Genomic DNA, 23,354 nt, shown 5'->3' on the forward strand with positions numbered 1-23,354 from the left:
TAATGTATATCGGCCCGCGTATATTTATATAATGTATATCGGCTCTGCGTATATTTATATAATGTATATCGGCCCCGCGTATATTTATATAATGTATATCGGCCCCGCGTATATTTATATAATGTGTATCGGCCCCGTATGTATTTATATAATGTATATCGGCCCCGTATATATTTATATAATGTATATCAGCCCCGCATATATTTATATAATGTATATCAGCCCCCTATATATTTATATAATGTATATCGGCCCCGAATATATTTATATAATGTATATTGGCCTCGCATATATTTATATAATGTATATCGGCCGGCGTATATTTATATAATGTATATCGGCCCCGCATATATTTATATAATGTATATCGGCCCCGCATATATTTATATAATGTTATCATATCCCCTCTAAGACAATGTTTTTTCCAGTGTATGTAATTGTAACTTTTTTAGTCTCTCTCCATAACGAGTATCTCCCAATCCCCTTATTCATTTTGTTTTCCTCCTTTGTACTTTTTCTAATTCCATAATGTCCTTTTTAAGGACCGGTGCCCAAAATTGTACCGCGTATTCAGGGTGAGGTCTTACCAGCGACCTGTAAAGAGTCAGATGATATCCTCCTCCCGACATGTGCAAATCCACACAGTTACATGCATGTGCATATCTGCGCTCACAGGTACATATATGTGCATATCTGCGCTCACAGGTACATATATGTGCATATCTGCGCTCACAGGTATATATATGTGCATATCTGCGCTCGCAGGTACATATATGTGCAGATCTGCGCTCACAGGTACATATATGTGGAGATCTGCGCTCACAGGTACATATATGTGCATATCTGCGCTCACAGGTACATATATGTGCAGATCCCTGTTCACATTTATAACAGCAGGTGCTAGCGGCGTGATATATTTCCATGGTCCGCAGAAACGTGATGGAAGCGCTTGGGTTATTAACAAAATCCCTTAATTACCCCTTTTTTGCTCCGACGCCTCACAGATAGGACCCACTTATATCCCCACCGCGCACAAAGTCATACTCAGCACAGCTATACGGCGCAGTAATTGCTCATCAAAGCGCCCGGAGGCAGACGCCGCAGACAGACGATTACCGGGGATCAGAGCTACGTGACGATTCTCACACACGGCTCCCTGGGCACCACAGGACTCTTTGTACAGCGCCACGGATCACGCCGGTGCTCCACGAATTTAACACATTGAGGGCTGATCGACGTAAAAAAGGGTTCCAATAGCAACTAATTCCACCAGATTTATAAAAAAAATGATTGGATAAAACCCTCTTTTTGCCTCATTTCTTCCTCTGAATTTTTCTAAACCGTGGCAGGAAACCCTCTCTGGCGGGGGAAACCGTTTTCTGTTGCGCAGCTGATAACAGCTTCCCCCGTATTAGTAATATTTCTATCGGACGGGGACCACGTGCAGAACACCGAGCCCCGTACGCGCGCTCGCATTAACCTTCCCCGCTCACTGCTCTGTGTTACTTTGTGCCCTGGCCCTCGTTGCGCCCACTCCGTGAGACAATATAAACTCTGTGTAAATAATATGTGTGGGGGCCGGGAGGGCCGGCCAGTGGTCTGAATGGTTGGCGCGGTATCTGTCCTCACGCGGTCAGCAATCTGCGCATGTATCTGCAAAACATCCTCCCAATATAAATGCTGTCTTTCGACCGCTGTGGGGTGTCCTGGTCTGCGTACCGCTATATGAGGGCGATATTCCGGGGTTTAAATAATGAAATCCTCTCCATGCGCAGCCCAATGCAGCTAATTGGCGATAAGAACTGAAAACCTGCAGTTTCCTTCTCTTTAATCTGATAATCGCTTTATCCGCCGAGCGCGGAATTTCTGCAAATCCTGAGTGGAATCACGCGGCGCAATTAACACCTTATCTGCCGAGTCACCTAAAACATGCCCCTAATGACACAGGCCTTACCCCAATGGTGGAATATGTCGGTGCTTAATAATAACGCGCCACGGACTGGAATTCAGGGTCACAAAACCCCTGAGAGCCTCGTCCCGGGGTCTGCTAATTCCACAAAATCAAACGGAGGGAAGCGTGGGGCGTCTGACCCTCTTTAGCTCCGCTAGAGTGGGCACTCTCTGAATTGGAGGCACAGGGGCTCAGCCTCACCTGGTGAGCGGATTCCCCCAAGAGACACGTCAGTAATTATCACCAAACGGACAGATAAACACAGCCGGGAATTTACCCCCGTGTTACACACACGTGGTATTACACACACACACACGTCGTATTACACACGTACGCGTCATATGAGCCACACACACTGGAACCAATACTCTAATGCTGTCGGTGTTCGCCACTCTTAGCTGTGGCCCCTCTGACCACCCCCAGAGGGCCCTTAGCTCTTAATTTCGCCATATCGAGCCTCCGCTAACAGAGTCGGTCGGTCAAAGCTTCTCAGAACCGCTCAAACTTTCAAAGGGCCGGCGCGCTCTAGGTTTAGTGAATAGACCACCACTAAATACGGCGGGATTTAAAACAGATCATATCAACATGGCATGACATTTGTCTGTCTCTGTCCCCTCTGCTGGGTGTCTATACCAAGTATCCACGTCTCCACTCCCCCACCTGATCACTGTATGTCGGAGCCGTCAGGGTAACTGATGTTTGGGGCTGTCTCCTTGGTAACAAGGTGTGCGGGCAGGGCACTTATCATGGATGCCAATTGTATTTAGAAGCAGTGTGGTGGTATTTACCTGTCACGTCACTCAGTTCCCTGAGACCCGTTGTACACTGCTGCAGAATTTGATGGCGCTATATAAAACCGTAAATAATAATAAAGTCTCCTAAAGCCTGAGAAGAGAGTCCCATGGAGTGCACAACCACCTCAACCCCCCCTCCATGGAGTGCACAACCACCTCAACCCCCCCTCCATGGAGTGCACAACCACCTTAACCCCCCCTCCATGGAGTGCACAACCACCTCAACCCCCCCCTCCATGGAGTGCACAACCACCTCAACCCCCCCTCCATGGAGTGCACAACCATCTTAACCCCCCCTCCATGGAGTGCACAACCACCTCAACCCCCCCTCCATGGAGTGCACAACCACCTCAACCCCCCCTCCATGGAGTGCACAACCACCTCAACCCCCCCTCCATGGAGTGCACAACCACCTCAACCCCCTCCTCCATGGAGTGCACAACCACCTTAACCCCCCCTCCATGGAGTGCACAACCACCTCAACCCCCCCTCCATGGAGTGCACAACCACCTTAACCCCCCCATAGAGTATATGCAGTCCGCTTGAACCCCCCCTCCATGGAGTGCACAGCCACCTAAACCCCCTCCATAGAGTGTATACAGCCCCCCAACCCCCCCTCTGTGGAGTGTATACAGCCCCCTTAACCCCCCTCTGTGGAGTGTATACAGCCCCTCAAACCCCCTCCCTTCGGTGGAGTGTATACAGCCCACTCAACCCCCCCTCCCTTCGGTGGAGTGTATACAGCCCCCTTCGGTGGAGTGTATGCAGCCCCCTCACCCCCCCCTTCGGTGGAGTGTATACAGCCCCCTTCAGTGGAGTGTATACAGCCCCCTCACCCCCCCTTCGGTGGAGTGTGTACAGCCCCCTTCGTGGCGTGTGCTACGTGCAGAATGTGATTTCCTCTCCACTCTCACAAACTCTTTATTTCAGGATATAAAATGACGTGGATGTTACTGGCTGCTAATTCCCCAGACTGCGGTTATTTCGCCCCCTGCCCCCTCCTGTCACGTTCGGCTCGCTGTCTGCACTAAAGGGACTCGTATTGATCATTTGGGTCACTTCAGGCTCTGAGACTGATTAGTTTTAGTGATGATATTGAATGCAGTGGGCTTCTGGTCTACGCAGGACCCTCTATTGGGTGCAGAGTCCTACAGGTCCATAACTCTTTTATATTCTGTGACACACAAAACACACGCACAACACGCCAAAGTCCATGCGTACTAATGACCAGGTTTGTTATGGAAACATAAAATATATCAGGAGGAGAGAAGGGAGGGGGGCTGTGATAAAACATCAGGAGGGGAGAAGGGAGAGGGGCTGTGATAACATATATCAGGAGGAGAGAAGGGAGAGGGGCTGTGATAACATATATCAGGAGGAGAGAAGGGAGAGGGGCTGTGATAAAACATCAGGAGGAGAGAAGGGAGAGGGGCTATGATAAAATATCAGGAGGAGAGAAGGGAGGGGGGCTGTGATAAAATATATCAGGAGGAAAGAAGGGAGTGATAAAAGACATCAAGGGAGAAGACTGGAGGATAGGAATGTAGCAGGGGCAGAGGAGGGAGAGGGGTGTGATACAATGTAGCAGGGGCAGAGGAGGGACAGGGGTGTGATACAATGTAGCAGGGGCAGAGGAGGGAGAGGGTGTGATACAATGTAGCAGGGGCAGAGGAGGGAGAGGGGTGTGATACAATGTAGCAGGGGCAGAGGAGGGAGAGGGGTGTGATACAATGTAGCAGGGGCAGAGGAGGGAGAGGGTGTGATACAATGTAGCAGGGGCAGAGGAGGGAGAGGGGTGTGATACAATGTAGCAGAGGAGGGAGAGGGGTGTGATACAATGTAGCACTTCCAATGTGGCCTTTGGACATTCCTTGGAGGACCCTCATCCTGCTGCTTCCTTACTGCGCCGGGATGAGGAATTTCCTGCAGTGAATGCTGGGAAATGTTCTGTATCACTTCTGGGGTTTCACGTGGTGACTCATAGGTTGCATCCATGGTTGATGCATCAGACAGTCACCTGATCTATATGGTCACATGACTCGGACATCTATGATGGTCAGTTGCATGAACACAAAGGCTTAGAGCCGGGAAATCTGATTTTACTAAGTGATTCCAGACGCCACCTAAAACCCCAAACTAACGTATCTGGGCCCAGCTTCACTTGCAGTCCCTGCATTGAATCCACTGTCTCTTCCTGCCCTTCTCCTCCACTTGCCCTTTGCTGTACCCCTCTCTACCTCTCAGTCTGGCCTTCCCTTGCTCTGTCCTCCATCATTCTTCGTCATGATGCCCTTCTCTGTTGTCCATCATTCTTTGTCATGATGCCCTTCTCTGTCCTCCAATCTGCCCTCTTTTCCTGTCCCTCTACCCTAACTGTCCTCTATTCTTTCCCTCTCCATTTGCCCTCTGATGCCCTTGTCTGTCTTTTTACACCTTCCCTCCAGTACCATGGCCTCTCTGTGTCCTTCACCTCCCTTGGTCCATTCTCTGTTCTCCATCCTGCCCTCTCTCCGAGGTTTCCTCCAGCCCTCTCTCCGAGGTTTCCTCCTGCCCTCTCTCTGAGGTTTCCTCCTGCCCTCTCCCCACCCCACCCTTCTCTCGTCTTATTGTTATGCCGAAAGCCCGTCTGACGGCAAACGGCTTTCCAGCGGCATGAAATGTTCCTGTTCACATTCTGCCGGGGATCAGGAGTCTGTACCGGTGATGGGGAACCGGTTGTTATACCAGCTCTGCCCCAATGGCTACATCTTCAGAGCGTGGCGTTCCCCGTGGCTTTACGCCGCAGCCGGGAGCACCTGCCCCCCTATAATTCTGCCCCTGTGTATTTGGGGTATTTATGTTGCTCTCTATCCAGACTGAAGCCAAAGGTACACTGTAAACGATGTGACACGGATTCTCAGAACGCGAGCAGAGCACGTGGACCCTTTTCATCGCGAATACGCCTTAACATCAGCCCCCCCCGGAATGGTCACGTGACAGCTCGTGGATCATACAACGTTCACACCTGATCCACACGTCCGGATTCAGGCACCTGAAATAACCACCTGCTCTCATTCCACGTCCCCGCGCCGCGAGCAGCAGGAACCGCACTCCAGCCAATCACACGCAACGTTGTGCGTGTGATTGGCTGTTGCGGATGATCTTTCTCCGACTCTCGGCTCTCATCTGCTGCCGTTTAAGAACAACGTTGCGTGTGATTGGCTGGAGTGCGGCACGTGGCCCGGAGCAACACGGCAAAACAGGCGTAAAATCCCAGGAACCACGGCCCACGAAGAATCCCAGTACAAGGCGGGTGCTCGACAGCAGAATGATTTGCGGAGCCCTTTCTGTGGCTTCTCTATCCGAGGCATGTGATTTAATAGTCCCATTGTGGGCACATCATCAGTCCGCACAACGAAAGGACGTAAAGCGCCACAAACAATCCACATGGATAAATAAATAAACCCATCATATGCTGCCCAAACTATGCTACAGAAACAAGTGGACAGACCTGGAGTGAATGGGGAGGAATAAATCTCGGTATTTATATCCTGCAGTATACAGGCCAGAGCAACACATCAGCCTTAATTCATAAAGGTCATCCTCAACATTCTATGTACACGTTCATCCGTGATGTGAAACGTGAGCTGCGCGACACGGTATCAGACACGCTCACGTGTCACATTGTAGACATTCTCTCTGAACTGTGTGTCCAGATACAGAGAGCGTCACGGGGTCTAACTTGGGCTTGGATGACGCCTCGGAAATTTGGTGTAAATCCCATTCGGAAGAGTCGGAAAACCATTGAACTAACTGGGGTGGCGCTGGGGCAGAGACAGAGCGTAACGTGGGGCTTCTACGTGGGGGGCTTCTACGTGGGGTTACTGTGCTGGGTTTCTGCGGAGAGCTCCGTCTGCAGGACGATTGGGCTCAACCAGTGAGGATGATCCAGCTTCGGATGTCTCCAGTAAATCATTGGCCATTTTAGACGGCCGTCTGCATGAGTGGCACCCCGCAGACTGCACGTGGTCTCTTTGCTCGGTAGGCTCTGGGCCCCTTGAGCTCTCGCAGGCTTCTCTCCAGTTCTTTCTGTGACTTGTTTCCGTTAATATATTAATGGCTCGGGACACATTTGGAATTATTCTGGGACTTGCAGCCACGCCAGCCTTCCTTCCTTAATGGCATCTCCTTCTCGGCCACACGTGGAACGCGCCGGGATAAACAGGAAGCCGCGGCCCAAGCACTGACACTCTATAGAGTCACTTTCCTGGAACTTTCCCTGAGAGCGACACGAAAAAGACAATGCGCCTTCCCTAGGGTGCGTCTGCGGGAGGGTAACCCACCGTACGACACTATAGGAATCAATAATACACTTCCCAGCGGAAGAAAGAGGGGCAGAGGGGAGGAAAGAGGGGAGCAGGGGAAGAAAGAAGAACAGGGGGGGGAAGAGGGGCAGAGGGAAGGAAAGAGTTGAGCAGGGGAAGAGAGAAGAGCAGAGAGGAAGAAAGAAGAGCAGAGGGGAAGAAAGAAGAGCAGGGGGGAGGAAAGAGGGGCATAGGGATTTGGGGCAAAGGGAGGGACTGGACAAACTAAATAAGGCCACTTGCAAGGAGTGTACAATCAATACTCCTAATACCCTCAGGCAGCGTCAAGAAACCCTCCATCCCCCCACGTCCCCCCTCGCTAATCAAACCGTCCGCACCCCAACAGCCCCTCTTTCTGCCTCACCCCCTCAGCTATCTCCTAAATTTTATTTTAACCGGGCTGCGGCATCTGCAGGCGCTATGTGAACGCAATGTGCTCATCTCCAACCCCAGGAGCCTCTCATCCTGCCGCACGCTGAGGGATCACAAACCTCTCTTGCTAGCGGTGGGAGTGGAAGCGCGCGATGCCTCCTGCCATGTGCCGCCGACGACCACGTTTACCTCCAGATAAGGATATTAATAGCCCAGGAATTTGCCTCGATTGCCTCGCTGCTTTAGGCTGCTGATTGCATGCTGGCGCCTGGAGCTTGTACCGTGACACCGGCGGCAGGAGGTGGCGCGCCATCACGTAGCGCAGGTTATCAGTCTTTATCGATGGCGGATTCCCGTTGCCCCTGATGGATGGTATTTTTAGAATATTTCTACATTTTACGAGTATCTCCGAATCTATACATGTGCATAAAAGCAGCAGTAAAATAATCGGCAGCGATTGGTGGCTCGGGGTCACATGACAATCCCCACGCCGGATAATTTCCCATACATTTCATCAGCTGCCCTTTGTGGCCTCAGTCGGGTTCCATGCGTTTCATGTCTTGTGACATCTAGGTGTGAAGTTATGCGACATTTCCTGTGTGCCTGGGTGACATCACTATAACAAATACCCCAGGGCGGGGCAAGTCGGGGAACCATAAACCCGTAACTCAGGGTGACGTTAAATGTAATACCCCCTCTCCAATGTTTTACCCTCTTGGTTGCGGGGGGGGTGCGGGGTCCTCATGTCCCTGCTAATCCATGGCAGCCCCAAGCGGAGGGCATGCAGCGGATGGCACGCAGCAGAGGGCACGTAGCGGAGGACACACATGCGCAGTGCACGTGGCATCACCAGCCTGAACATCGTGTAGAATATCGGCCACAAAATATGTCCTTATACAAGTTCCCCCGAGCTCAAAGAGAGACAGTGACACGCGACGCCTGCATTTGCGTTAGACTGTAAGCTCTTGTGTGCGAGTCTTCTTTGTATGCAGTGAGCACCGGCCTTTGGCACTCTGAGGGTTAACGTGCTTTTGTCTGGAGGCAGCTGCTGGGGCAGGAGGGGCAGTCTCTCCATTCAGTGAGTCACTCTGCCCCCCCACCCCCACCCAGCTCAGGTCTCCTACCTGCTCCTAGTCACATACGCAGCTCTGTCACTTCCGCTGCTGCAGCCCCCGCCAGGGGCAGCCCCCACCAGGGGCATCTACCGGGGCAGACACATCGGTGGCATCAGACCACAGTGCATGAACAGGACCTGTGACACCCCTGCACTGCCTGCCCCTGTAACACGTGTGTAAACATGGGCTCACATGTCACAGCAGCCACGCTTTAGGGAACCTGAGATGTGACATGGGACCCGCTCTAATTATAGAACCAACTGACGCATTGGATCCGTGCCCTCGTTCGGGTGTCCCCTGCCCACCTCTGCCGGGCGCAGAGGACTTTAGGAAAGTCTGTCACTTTCCCCAAATATTACACGTTACGGTCTACACATCAAATAATCCCGCGTAACAGTATCTACTGATTGTAACACGCAACATACTTGGGGGTAATTGTGTAGCAATGTGCATGCATGTGTGTGTGTAGCAGCGTGTGTGTGTAGCAGTGTCTGGGTGTGTATGTGTATTTTGTATGTAGCAGTGTGTGAGCGTGTGTGTGTAGCAGTGTGTGTAGCAGTGTGTGCAGCAGCGTGTGTGTGTGTAGCAGTGTGTGAGCGTGTGTGTGTGTAGCAGTGTCTGAGTGTGTGTGTGAAGCAGTGTCTGGGTGTGTGTGTAGTAGTGTGTATGTAGCAGTGTGTGAGCGCGTGTGTAGTAGTGTGTGTGTAGCAGTGTGTGAGCGCGTGTGTAGCAGTGTGTGTGTGTGTGTAGCAGTGTGTGAGCATGTGTGTGTAGCAATGTCTGAGCATGTGTGTGTAGCAGCGTGTGTGTGTGTGTAGCAGTGTGTGAGCGCGTGTGTGTTGCAGTGTGTGTGTGTGTGTGTAGCAGTGTGTGTAGCAGTGTGTGTGTGTGTGTAGCAGTGTGTGTAGCAGCGTGTGTGTAGCAGCGTGTGTGTGTGTAGCAGTGTGTGAGCGCGTGTGTAGAAGTGTGTGTGTGTAGCAGTGCCTCTGAAAGCGTAGCAGAGTGGGAGGTGCTCACACACCCTCCATTCAGCCAATCAGGAGAGGGCGCACATCTCAATAAAGCATCTTTGAAGTGTTGCTGCCGGCAGATCGCTCCGAGAGCAGCTAAGAGACAGCACTGAGTGACATAAGAGATTGGCAGTGACGTCAGAACGAGACCGTGATATTACAGGGGACTGTGTGAGAGCGTCCGGGGTCTGAGCCAAAGAGCAGCACTCTATTCGACATGGAGCCGGGGGGCAAGGTAAGGGCATGACCCCCAACTGCACCTAGACACCCCTACACTGAGACAGGGACCCCCATCAGCCCCCATACAGCGGTATGGATAGGGGACTATGTTGTAATTCATGGGACCCCTAACCAGGCATTCATATGTTACACGTTTATAACCCCACATGTGACTTTACTTCGTGGGGTTTCTTCTGGAGTGGGGCTGGCAGGAGACTCGGAGCGCAGACTCACCGGCCGGTGTCACTATACATTAGCTGAAGCTTCTCCTGCCGGGGGGCTGAGCTGCCCCTGCGTAATGTATGGTTCAAAAAAAGCCACTGGTTTAAACTATACTCAATATGTGGCCAGAGCACTAATTATACTATACATTATACGGGGCCGGCCGAGCTCTTCTTACAGCAGGATCCCACTGGGTTGGACTGCTCTGCTGAGTATAAGTGGATAGAGCCGGATTAGCCCGAGAGAAGATGGAGTCTTAAGTCAAAGTGATACAGAAAAAGATATAGTGTTATAAGCTTTCGGGGCCTCGGAGGTCTCTCCTTTAGATGGAATGTGATCAGTCGCTTGTGTGTACCCAGGGAACTGCTGTTTGTGCGGGTGGCAGGACTCGGTGCGGAGATTGCTCCCCCCCCCCCGCGCTGGCTCTGTTATAGAAATGTAGTTTCACGGGGAGCGGGAGCCTCTCCCGACCCGGCCGGGTATCTGGCTCTGTGCCACCGGTGCGCTCGGTTGTGTAATCTTCCCGCATGAGACCTGTACAATATCATCGCAAGGACAGCCTGCCCCCGGGGGAGCCGCTCGACCCACACAGGGGCCGTGCCCTTGGCCAGGAGCTCTAGGTGCTGAAAGGACCCATTAGAGCCGGGGATGTCTGGACATTGTGTGCCGGGGAAGTGATAACGAGCGTCGTGTGGCCTTGGGATAAAAACATTGTGTTATCAGCAGAAGGGGGTCGCAGGGGCCACAACCGCTCTGCCTCGCTCCCATTCGCCTTCTTACCCCAAAGCTCTGCCTCGCTCCCCTTCGCCTTCTTACCCCAAACCTCTGCCTTGCTCCCCTTTGACTTCTTACCCCAAAGCTCTGCCTCGCTCCCCTTCGCCTTCTTACCCCAAAGCTCTGCCTCGCTCCCCTTCGACTTCTTACCACAAAGCTCTGCCTCGCTCCCCTTTGACTTCTTACCCCAAAGCTCTGCCTCGCTCCCCTTCGCCTTCTTACCCCAAAGCTCTGCCTCGCCCCCGTTTTTTCTTCTTACCCCAACTCTTGAGTATCTGATGTAAATTAAATTGTAGGAATGTTGGTCTTTATATAATGTCAACACCCTGGGCTATCCTGCTGTTGCTTGGCACTAAGAGGGTTAATCCATTAGAGGAGGTCTGGTCCCCTGGGTCAGTAATAATAATAACACGATACATTATATATAATACTAATATACACTATACATATATATATAATACTAATATACACTATACATATATATATAATACTAATATACACTATACACATATATACATATATATATAACACTAATATACACTATACATATATATATAATACTAATATACACTATACACATATATACATATATATAATACTAATATATATATATATATATATATATATGTAATACTAATATACACTATATATATATATATAATACTAATATACACTATATATATATAATACTAATATACACTATACATATATATATATATATAATACTAATATACACTATATATATATATATAATACTAATATACACTATACATATATATATAATACTAATATACACTATATATATATATATATATAATACTAATATACACTATATATATATATATATATATATATAATACTAATATACATATATATAATGCTAATATACACTATACATATATATATAATACTGATATACACTATACACATATATACATATATATATATAACACTAATATACACTATACATATATATATAATACTAATATACACTATACATATATAATACTGATATACACTATACATATATATATAATACTAATATACACTATACACATATATACATATATATATAATACTAATATATATATATATATATATATATATAATACTAATATACACTATATATATATATATATAATACTAATATACACTATATATATATATAATACTAATATACACTATACATATATATATATATAATACTAATATACACTATATATATATATAATACTAATATACACTATATATATATAATACTAATATACACTATACATATATATATATATATATATATATATATAATACTAATATACACTATATATATATAATACTAATATACACTATACATATATATATTATACTAATATACACTATATATATATATATATATATATATATAATACTAATATATACTATACATATATATATAATACTAATATACACTATATATATATATAATACTAATATACACTATACATATATATATTATACTAATATACACTATATATATATATATATATATATATATATATATATAATACTAATATATACTATACATATATATAATACTAATATACACTATATATATATATATATATATAATACTAATATACACTATACATATATAATACTAATATACACTATATAGCACGTATTATACTATTATTATTTATTGGTTTATATAGCACCATCAAATTCCGTGGAACTGTACAATCTCGAGCAGCTCACGTCAGGGAAAGATTCCTGAACATGTTTTATTTGCATCAACACGCCTAGCGCTGTTTGCATAACCCCGGACGGGGAAACGTTGGGGCAGGACACGCTTGTTGCATCATGCAGTCCGCGGCGCCCTGCTTTTCTCGCCTTTTTCTAACACGCCCTAACACGGCGGTTGTGTGAGTTGTCTTGGATTCAGTAGCCCAATAATAAAATCACTGGCCTTCTTTATGAGTAAAGAGAGCGCGTTTCCAGGCAACTGGATTACGGGAAGGTCACAGGATCAATAGGTCATTGATCTTCGTGCAGCAGGGAAGGAGTTAATGCTGCTCTTCTTTTTCGGGTTATATATATAGGCCGTTTGTGGCTCGTCACGTTTGTGACACTTCTATAATTAACGTCTCTTTGTGAGCCGTCACTCTGGGCTATTTCTGTAGCGGGGAGCGCACCTTCCAGGTTGTGTTACTTTATGGATTAATTGCCGGGAGGTGTAGATCTCATCGTATAATCTATAGATACCCCTCTGCAGAACTCCTGGACGTCCATATTCTGGGGTCTCTGAGCCTGCGCAGTGCGGAGGGGTAATGTTTAATAAGAGCCGCGTTGGGGTCTCAGTGATCTTGGTTTATTGATTTGGGGGGGGGCGCACGCCGGTACTTTTTATCCCGCGCGTGTTAGTATGGCGTGTCCGTGACGTTTACGTGTTGGTAAATACTGAGACAGGCGTTCGTGAAGTTCTCGCGTTCAAGCACATCCTGGTGACAGATTCCCAGGATGTCTCTCCGGCGGCTGTCACGCTGCGTATGTCTGTAAATGTAAATATTATCCCGCCGCGTCTGAGACGGTGGAAAAATCCAGTGACTGCTGCGTGTCCTGGCTTCCAGCGCCAGGCATCTTGGTTATGAGTTTTTAAGGCTTAGGTTCTTTCCGTGGCCCCCGGGGCCCGGTTGGCCTCAGAGATCCTGCGCCCGGTGGGATCCCGAGTTATGCGTCGCTGTCCGCAGGGAATGTTGGGATGAACTTGTAACTGAAAGGTCGTCACTTTCCGAAAGACCCGACAGGAAGATGACGGACAGTTTCTCACGGCCGGTATCCTGCCTGCTTGGGGCTGATGTCCGGAGTTACCCCAACAGGGCATTTAAACCCAGTTCTGAATCCATATAAATCAGTGGTTGGTACATCCGAGTGAGACAGGAACACACAATGTGGGGCGGGGGTTAGGGTGGCAACCATCGGGGGTCACTTCATCCTCCGCAAATAAGGAAGGGCCCTGAGCCGGCGAGAGGCAGCTGTGCAGGGGCAGGGGGGTCACAGGTCAAGAGGCTGACCTTTACACAAGAGATTTCCATCTTCAATCAATCACTAGTCAGGCAGCATCCGAGAAGGACAGGGGGGCTGGGGCATTGGGGGGCTGGGGCGAGGGGCTTTTAGATAGAGGAGGTTGGGGTATTAGCAGGCTGCACAGGTTGTTGAAATGGTTAACATGTAACATGCAGATAGAACCTCAAAGCTAACCAATGAGATGAGAGTCTGCGGAGCTCGTCCCGGTGTGTAGTGTTACATGCCCGGTGTGTAGTGTTACAGTGTTGCGAGTTTGCCGGGATGGGCCGGCTGATGTCACCGGCAGTTTTGTGGGTGAAAGGTGACTCGCAGCCTATGTGGGGGTGGGTGTGAGGCGAGCTGGGAGCTCATTGGCTCAGGCGAGACGAGCCTCCCGGAATTCGTTGAGGGGGGATGGGGAGATTTGCGTCATTTCTCCCTCTGTGGGTTTCATGGCGGTTGATGTTACGTGATTAGGAGTCACAGAATGTAAAATATTTCCAGATGCCGGCTCTGCGTGTGATCCGGACCAGCTGTAACACCGTTGCCCTTATTCAGGGGGTCCCATAGGCAGTCCTGAGTGCATGTGTCAAGGGCCCCCCTCTAACTGGTGGTCTTCCCTTGTGCCCCACATTACCATGTGCTGCTAAAAGTGTATGCCAGGATATGACATCATACTGGTATATATGTGACACGCGGGCATAACGGGGTAGAAACGAGACGAGCAGGGCTCCCGGTGCCACAGCCTCTTGTATCCAGGTCATTTCACAGATCATTTTATGTTTCCAGACAACAGGAAAAGAAGCCAGGGGGTGATTTGCATAATTGTCACCATGGAAACCTTCTTTTAATAATTTACAGCCCGTCCCTGTATTTATACATTAATGACACCATCTGGGTACGCCGTGACACGGGGGGCAGTTTCTGCAGTTTTCTGGATAACACAAGAACCCGGAGGGTGGTTCCGGTTCTGGAACAACGAGATAAAGAGTCTGTTCCGACCTTTGATCTCCCCAACTGCCCAGCAGGATGATTGCCCCCGCTAAAGAGGTGCAGGGGCCCCAGGCCAGGGTAATAGAGAACCTGTGGCCCGCACTGCCAGTTGATCCTTGCCATGTCTTGCCGGACGCACACCGTGATTACAGGTGCCGGTAAATCAGCCCGTGACGGGACTTCTGGCCGACTGCATGATGTGTACAAAGCACCTCGTTACCAACCGCCAGGCAGACCATCAAACCGTCGGCAGGAGCTCAATCCTGATCCATAAAACATCCGTGGATGCAGGTGTCCTAGTGGTACTCGCTGGCTATTGGGTCTCACGTGGGCTGTCACCGGGGTCAAAAATGTATATTTTATCTGTCCCGGAAAAGGCCTAAAAAGGTACGACGATCCCTGCGCCCACCGACTGCACATTCTCATGACTTCTTCTTCTGTGCAGGAACCGCCGAGATCATCCCAAATATAAACAGAAAAGACAGAAACATAAATCCAAAGGGATTTTGCGTAGTTTTTCCTTTTCCAGCACCGCTCGGGAGGCTTCGTGTTTACAGGCCGGCCCCCCTTAATATCGCTTACCAAACGGCCGCTAAACCGTACGATCAGCTCACCAAGATTCCCTAATCTGCCCTTAATCCTCCGGGTTTGTTAAATGCAGGAAGCACGGAATGGGGCATTATTCCCAGTTTGGGTAAATCCAAGGCTGGTTTCGCTGCCACTTATTGGAGAAAAATCACATTATTGGGAGATCTGGAAGTGTTTTAATGGAGCGGGACGACACGTTGCATGGATATCCTTCCCTGACTCTGCAGGACTGGAATTCACGCTCACCGATCCTGGTGACAATGTTATTTCCCCTCCTGGAAAGATTTTGGCCCTAGGGGGACACAGAGGGTCCTCACCAGTTGAAGGTTAGGGGGTTACAGCACTGTTTAACCCTTTACTTGCTGTATAGGAGCAGAGGGCTCTCTGTGGTTGATGGCTGTACCTAGTGTGGCCCCAGCGTTTGGCTGGGGGGTAAATTGCGCATGGTGATGTTAAGGCCGCAGTGTGTCTCCTAATCCTCCCAGGGAGGTCTGAAAGCGGCTTAACGTAAAGCGATTTTTCTCAGCCGGGTTCACTCGGTTTCTGGAGAGAATCGAAGCATTGATGCGTCCGGGGAGCTCAGAACAGACGTTACTTTCAGCCGAACAGACCGCCGATTGTGCTGCTACCTGCGGCCCACGGGCCAGATACGGCAGGCACCGGAGCACAAAGGCAGTTTTATCACAGAGCCCTGGGTTTAGCCGACGACTCGGGGGGCTGGGTTCACGTTTATTGATTCCGTTAATGTCATTTATTATATTTCTATACCTTTCGTGGAATGGCAATAACGATTATCTGAGACATCAGCCTAATGGCCCCGAGTACAGGGAACATGTGAATGCCAGGCCTACGACCCCATCTTTTACCTCCCCTCGCCCCCGCAGAACCCACTCTGTTACCCCCTCGCCCCCGCAGAACCCACTCTGTTACCCCCTCGCCCTGCAGAACCCACTCTGTTACCCCCTCGCCCCCGCAGAACCCACTCTGTTACCCCCTCGCCCCCGCAGAACCCACTCTGTTACCCCCTCGCCCCCGCAGAACCCACTCTGTTACCCCCTCGCCCTGCAGAACCCACTCTGTTACCCCCTCGCCCTGCAGAACCCACTCTGTTACCCCCTCGCCCATGCAGAACCCACTCTGTTACCCCCTCACCCCCGCAGAACTCCCTCTGTTACCCCCTCGCCCACGCAGAACCCACTCAGTTACCCCCTCTGTTACTATGTTATCCTGACCCAGTGTGAACTCTCTGTTTTCTCCGCAGATGACGCTCCGGCTGATGGTCGCGGTGGGAGTTGCAGTCATGGGTTCTCTACAGTTTGGATACAATACAGGGGTGATCAACGCACCACAGGAGGTAAGAACCCTTCACTCACTCCGACGACACAATTTATTGAGGAGTCTCGGGGGTTACGTGTAACCTGCATGAAGGTGTTAAGCGTGTACTCACCACTCACATAGTATGTGAGATATCAATGCATTAGGGGGTTCACGACTCTGATTTAATGATACCCCATTCGTTGTGTAACCAGATGCCCCGATTTAAATATGGCGCATTGGGGAGCAGCAGTGATTTTACCTCAGCCCCACGGTATGTCTCCGCCATAGAGGGTAGCAAGGTCATTTTACTGTTAAGTATCCCTCCCCAAACCCGCTATGATCTGTGTGTGATAAGTGTGAGCGGTCAGACACGTTCCTGGCCACGCGGGGATACGGAGCGGACGCTCAGTCTGAGGAGGGACGCAGGGAGTCTCATTCATTGTAATAATGATTCTACCCCCTGCGGGGGATCTTATCCAGTTCCGTTCTTAAAGGGGGGCAGCCAGCTCTGGATGGATGGCTGATTGCAGTGAGAGTTGGAGTAGCACAGGAACCGACCTACCGGCCAATCATATTCCGGAAGAGAACACAAAGTCGCGTTTCACGCACAAAGCCCTGTCTAAAATAGCAGATCTCGTTAGGAAGATTAACCTGTCGGGCGAGACCTGATCCGGCTTTTAATTCTTCCAAATGAAGGCTTCCTGTTAACCCTTTTGGCCGAGATACAGCTGAGTCAGAGAGATCAGCTCGGTTTAACCCCTTAACTATCTGGGAGCAGCTCAGCGCTGATTGGGTGATAACAGGGGCTCTGTTCCTGGCCACTCAATATGCGGAGCGGGGCGAGCGGGGTCTCCTCACGGAAAAGCGATATTAACGCGGGTATCCTGCGCGGTGACTCTGAACGCTTCTTCCGGGCCCCGCTCCGCTCCTTCAAAGGGTAAGAGGGGCCAAGAAACACACAGATTCACGTAGGTGAGTTATTCCAACCTTCCCAACTGAGGCCTTTACTAGAAGGAGGACTGTCTATTAGACATTGGAGCGGAGACTAATATCGGGTGCAGAGTATATATTTTAAGTATATATTTTTGAAATAAAGGTCACTCTGTACATCAGAGAAGAGACTGATTGACTTTTACAGTAAAAAGGAGCTCTGAGGTCGCCAGGCTCAGCGGGAGCTTCGCACGCGGCTGGCATCAGCCAATCACAGCGCTCTGCTCTCACACACCCTCTGCAGTGTGTTTTGTCAGCACGTCGGTGGAATTTCCACCTGGCGGTCTGAACTCGTTCACGCCGGCGTGGATCACATGACATGCGATTGCCTATTAACTGGTCAGGTTAGTCTGACATCAGCCTCGTGACTCAATTAGGGCAACAAAACTCGCGGGAAGACGAGTGCACGCTGACACCTGGTGGCTGATGGACTGAATTACCAGCCAGGGGGTGGATGAGTCCTGCAAGCACAAGCAGTCAAATGTTTAGTGAATAAAGGGGGGAAGTTTCTTTTCTACCTGCCATTCACGTTAATTTCCTCTTCTTGCTCCCTGTAGGTGATTGAAAAATTTTACAATGAAACCTGGATTTCCCGGTACAATGTGCCCATCGAATCCACCACGCTCACCTCGCTGTGGTCTTTGTCCGTGGCCATTTTCTCCGTGGGCGGCATGATTGGTTCGTTTTCCGTAGGACTGTTTGTGAACCGGCTTGGCAGGTGAGCAGAGGCAGCCCTTGGAAAGTAGTGGGGGGGGTCAAGTCATGGGTCATAGCGTCCGAGCCAACAGAGTTTAACTGAATAGGATAGGTTTTCGCTGTCCTTTTAAGTGGATATATTTTTCTTCTCTTAATAAGGTTTCCTAGAATATTCCTCTGACCTTCATTTTTCTATGACCGTAGGCGTAATTCCATGTTACTGGCCAACGTATTTGCCTTCATTGCTGCTATATTGATGGGCTTCTCCAAGATGGCTTTATCATTTGAGATGCTGATCGCTGGCCGTTTCATCATTGGCCTTTACTGTGGTCTCACCACTGGATTTGTGCCCATGTACGTTGGCGAGGTGGCACCTACAGCTCTCAGAGGAGCTCTGGGGACCCTACACCAGCTGGGTGTGGTAGTCGGGATTCTTGTAGCCCAGGTATGGAGTAGCTGCAATATGGCTCCCTCTTCCATGAAGTTTGGGTATTTGGCAGTCTACTTTATGGTTCCACCATTTTTTTTGTCCCCACAGATCTTTGGCCTCGAGCCGATCATGGGTAACGCCACACTGTGGCCCCTGCTGTTGGGCTGCATTTTCATCCCAGCACTGATCCAGTGTGTGGTCCTCCCGTTCTGTCCCGAGAGCCCTCGCTTCCTGCTCATCAACCGCAACGAGGAAGACAAGGCAAAAAGTGGTGAGTTGTAGCTCTAGAACAAGATTTGGTGTCGCTTTCATATTCTGGGGGGCAGACAGCACGGTGGCCAAATTGTCCTGAAAGCCCAAAGTGTGGTTTGTGGAGTCAGCGTTATCTGACCAGCGAAGCAGTCTAATCTGCCATAATTGCCCCCTAAACCCTGATTTACTGGCCCCCAGACTCTGTCCTGACTGTTACCCCTTAAACATTTCAGTTCTGAAGAAGCTTCGCGGCACCACGGATGTAAGCGCTGACCTGCAGGAAATGAAGGAGGAAAGTAGGCAGATGATGCGGGAAAAGAAAGTGACTATTCTGGAACTGTTCCGGTCGCCGTTATATCGCCAGCCGATCTTCATAGCCATTATCCTGCAGCTTTCCCAGCAGCTTTCTGGAATCAATGCGGTGAGTGCTCGAGGTGACGATGAGGACGTATCTTTCATTTCATATATTTGGTTGTGTTTAGGTAAAGTTTTTTTTTGAATGATATTTGGGTTACGGAAAGTATTGTTTAAAAATCCCCCGGCTGTTATTTCGGGATGCGCAGTAAAGCAGGCAGCAGCGGCTCCTCTTCACCTGAGACTCCGCTTGCTTTACCGCTGGTGAATACAGAGTCCTGAGCCAGAGTCCTGAGCCAGAGTCCTGAGCCAGAGTCCTGAGCCAGAGTCCTGAGCCAGAGTCCTGAGCCAGAGTCCTGAGCCAGATTTTGTGCCCTGTGTTTTTAGAATTTTTTAGCAAGCTTTCTGTGTTTTTCCCCCCTCAGGTTTTCTATTACTCCACTATGATATTCCAAAAGGCTCAAGTTCCGCAGCCAATCTACGCGACCATTGGCGCTGGGATCGTGAACACGGCATTCACAGTTGTGTCGGTGAGTAGGCCGCGCTCTCTATGATTGTACCTGGTCTGTCTATAGTCCGAGGGAAACTAGAAAAACACTCATTTAGTCACACGGAAAACTTTACATCAGTGACTGAGAAAGCTGTAGGTCCGTTTCAGCGGCCCTCTGCACCTCTCTGTCCTGACGCACGGCTTGTGTCCCGTTACGTATCGTACCGCGTCGCAGGAGGTGCTGTATGAGCCAATAAATAACGTGAGGCCCCGTAGGCTTGTGGAAGTGTTTGGAAGGACCCGTATGTTAAGGCGTAGGTAGGTCCTGTCGCGATACGGATGAGGCCCGCATGTAACGAAGGCCGTTTGTCTTGCAGTTGTTTGTTGTGGAACGCGCCGGCCGCCGCACCCTGCATCTCACGGGTTTGGCTGGTATGGCCGGCTGTGCCGTACTGATGACCATCGCCCTGGCTCTTTTGGTGAGTAAAAAATGTTACTTTGTATACAGAAACCTTAAATACGTTAAATGTTAAACTAGAAGATATCTCGGTCGGCCTCAGACCAAACCGCCACCGCGTTATCTCATATTTATATGTTTCGGAGATGAAGAACCCGTGTGACATCTCGCTCTAGTTATCTGCTTTCTGTATTACACACGTTATATATACACGTTATATACACACGTTATATATACACACGTTATATATACATAAATATTATAATTTCTCTCTGCTAGGATCGTGTGAACGGCATGTCCTACCTCAGCATCGTTGCAATCTTCGGCTTTGTGGCCTTTTTCGAGATTGGACCCGGACCGATTCCTTGGTTCATCGTTGCCGAGCTCTTTAGTCAGGGCCCTCGACCTGCGGCCATCGCTGTTGCTGGACTTTCCAACTGGACAGCAAACTTCATAGTGGGAATGGGCTTTCAGTATGTGGAGGTAGGTGTCCCTTCGCACCCATAGGCCACGAGGCAGACACCTCTCCTCTTCCTCGTGGTTTTATCATTTTTCTTCACATTGCTGTCTATAATTTAGGGTTTGTTACGAATGTCTTGGCTGTTGTAAGGCATCCTTTAAATGACGACGAGAGAGATACCCTACCGTCCCACCATTCTGAGGTTCGTAGGATGAACCGTTAATCCAATTTTTTCGTTCCTTTCCAGAAACTCTGTGGTGCCTACGTCTTCATCATATTTACGGTGCTGCTCATCTTCTTCTTCATCTTCACCTTCTTCAAGGTGCCTGAAACCAAAGGCCGTACCTTCGATGAGATTGCCTCAGATTTCCGGCAGGGTAATGAAAGCCAGCCGGACAAACAGTCTTCCCCCGAGGAATTCCGCAGTCTCGGGGCAGACTCTCAAGTTTAACGTTTTGCTCTGCTACCTCTCGCCCTTCCCTGCCGCACCGCCTCCTCGTTCTGTACCGGCACTCAGACCCGCGGAGGGTCGGCAGCGTGTCTGGGAGGTGCAGAAGGACTTGGAGGGGGAAGCCGCCGCCACCGCTAGTGGTTTTTGTTGGACCTCCACCTACTTTCTGTCTCGGCTAGTAGGCCAGCCATTGCCACTTGCAGACTGTGTCATTCTCTGCATTTCAAACCCAACGCGAAAATCCCCGCTGCTCTGTCTGCCGCAGCTCTCCTGTACGGGGCCGAAGGTGAAGGAACGCCTGCAAAGCTCTCGTTTTAATTACTTTACGCATGTCTGTATGCGCTCGTATACATATATGTAGGGGCTCCTATTTTAAACAGCTGATTTTAGAGTTAGCGCTCATGTTCAGGGTGAGCTGGCCTGGATCCAAATACTTCTCAGGAGCCATTCGTTTAAAATGCCATCGCAGTCTCCTGACATACCGTAGTATTTGTGGATCGGGACACGGGGTGGAAGGTGGACCCGCGAGCAGCAGGCAGAATGACCATGGCAGCCACGGTGGGGCAGGTCCACCCTGCGGAGTAACGGTCAGTGCGGGTCCTTGCCGGATAATCCGTAACCAGGGAACGATAAAACCCAATAAACGCCGGCTCTTGCGGTAAATCACCTTCCCGTATTCTGCCGGACAGTCGGTGAAGTTTCTTGCACCAATTGTTTCCTACGCTATGGTATTTTCCCCAATGACCACAACCTGCCTGTTACCCCATAATCCCCCCACCAGCCCCAACGCACATCTTGGCATCGGCGCAGTTACATTTTACTGAAAGTTTTAATTATTGTTGGGGATACGCTAGCCTTTTAACACAAAGAAAGGGTTTCCTTTGGTGTTTTCGGCATTCCAGATTTCACCTTTGCCCCGGTACAGATGGGACGGGAGGCAAAATCTGTAGAGAAGGAAGGGTCCGCATTTATACAGATTATGGTAATTTTGGGGGTGCTCTGCTGGGCAGTGGGGAGACGTCACATGGCACTGATAGCACGGCCTGGGGGGATCTGAAGGGTTGTGACCCCGGAGCATATAATAAGTCGGTAGCTACGAGATACATGCGCGAAGACCCAACGTACCGACAGCACTGACATTAGTGACACTCCTGACGCTGCCCAAACCGGCCCCGTGGAAAACGTAAGACCCGCTTTGCTTTCTAGACGTCAGTGGCCGTTATTTGGGGTACAGCCGCTGATCGCTTGCTCACCCCTTCTGAGTCTGAGACAACTGACATTTTTAACTCATTCCCTGCCTCTCCAGCCCCCCCCCATAGACACATTTCCTGCATTCTGTGTATAGTTCAATGTATTTATATATATATATATATATATTTATAGATATATACACTATTGTTTAAAAGTTTGGGGTCACTCGTCTGTTGTCATGGAAAACAAGGACATTTCTAGCTGTAACATTTATTGCAGAAAGGTGTTCTAGTGATCAATTAACCTTTGAGACTTGTGTTAATGGACACAGGGTGTTCAAACACGGGAGTGATGGGAGTGATAAAGGGCCTCTGTACAATAGTCGTGTACAACATTAATCCCGTCTGCGCTGGATTTCTGATCCACTCCATGTTATTTTAATGTTATTTTATTTTATTTCCAAAAAAAAAAAACAGGCGACCCCAAACTTTTGACCGGTTGTGTGTATAAATATATCTATTTTTTGTCGGTGGAGTGACTCGTAGAATGCCTGAAATCATTGACGTACTGTAAATATTTATAGCGTTCACGATGTTTTATTTGCACATTAGGTCAGAGTATAGGTCAGTTTCCAGATGTAATTATAATAATGAATTGTTCTGGGTTTTTTTTACGTCACGCTAGGACTGTACTCACTGCACTGAGTCTGAGTGAATGGGTCGGGTTTACTTTAAAAGTTCGTCGTGTGCAAATGATTAACAAATAGCGGTTTTTACAGTATAAATCTCTGAAGGTATTTGCTGGCTTCCTATGTCGCTGCCATATTAAAGATGGCCGCCCTGCGTC

The 23,354-nt window shown here is 49.0% G+C and overlaps 1 protein-coding gene across 2 annotated transcripts in view; it reads left to right on the forward strand.

Moving 5' to 3' along the window:
• Positions 1-21,483, forward strand: part of SLC2A1 (solute carrier family 2 member 1) — a 37,464-nt gene extending 15,981 nt beyond the window's left edge. The window contains exons 1-10 of one of the 2 annotated variants that reach the window (XM_053452199.1): positions 9,670-9,820; positions 16,682-16,774; positions 18,285-18,445; positions 18,628-18,868; positions 18,962-19,124; positions 19,339-19,526; positions 19,885-19,989; positions 20,327-20,428; positions 20,686-20,889; positions 21,114-21,483. In XM_053452199.1, coding sequence (XP_053308174.1) covers positions 9,803-9,820; positions 16,682-16,774; positions 18,285-18,445; positions 18,628-18,868; positions 18,962-19,124; positions 19,339-19,526; positions 19,885-19,989; positions 20,327-20,428; positions 20,686-20,889; positions 21,114-21,317 — 1,479 coding nt within the window. In that variant the 5' untranslated portion in view covers positions 9,670-9,802 and the 3' untranslated portion in view covers positions 21,318-21,483. Of the gene's footprint in view, positions 1-9,669; positions 9,821-16,681; positions 16,775-18,284; positions 18,446-18,627; positions 18,869-18,961; positions 19,125-19,338; positions 19,527-19,884; positions 19,990-20,326; positions 20,429-20,685; positions 20,890-21,113 lie in introns of those variants that run through there. The other variant, XM_053452198.1, reaches the window with a different exon arrangement.
• Positions 21,484-23,354: the final 1,871 nt, after the last annotated feature.

Source organism: Spea bombifrons, chromosome 12 (assembly GCF_027358695.1).
Source record: "Spea bombifrons isolate aSpeBom1 chromosome 12, aSpeBom1.2.pri, whole genome shotgun sequence".
Taxonomy (NCBI): Eukaryota; Metazoa; Chordata; class Amphibia; order Anura; family Pelobatidae; genus Spea; species Spea bombifrons.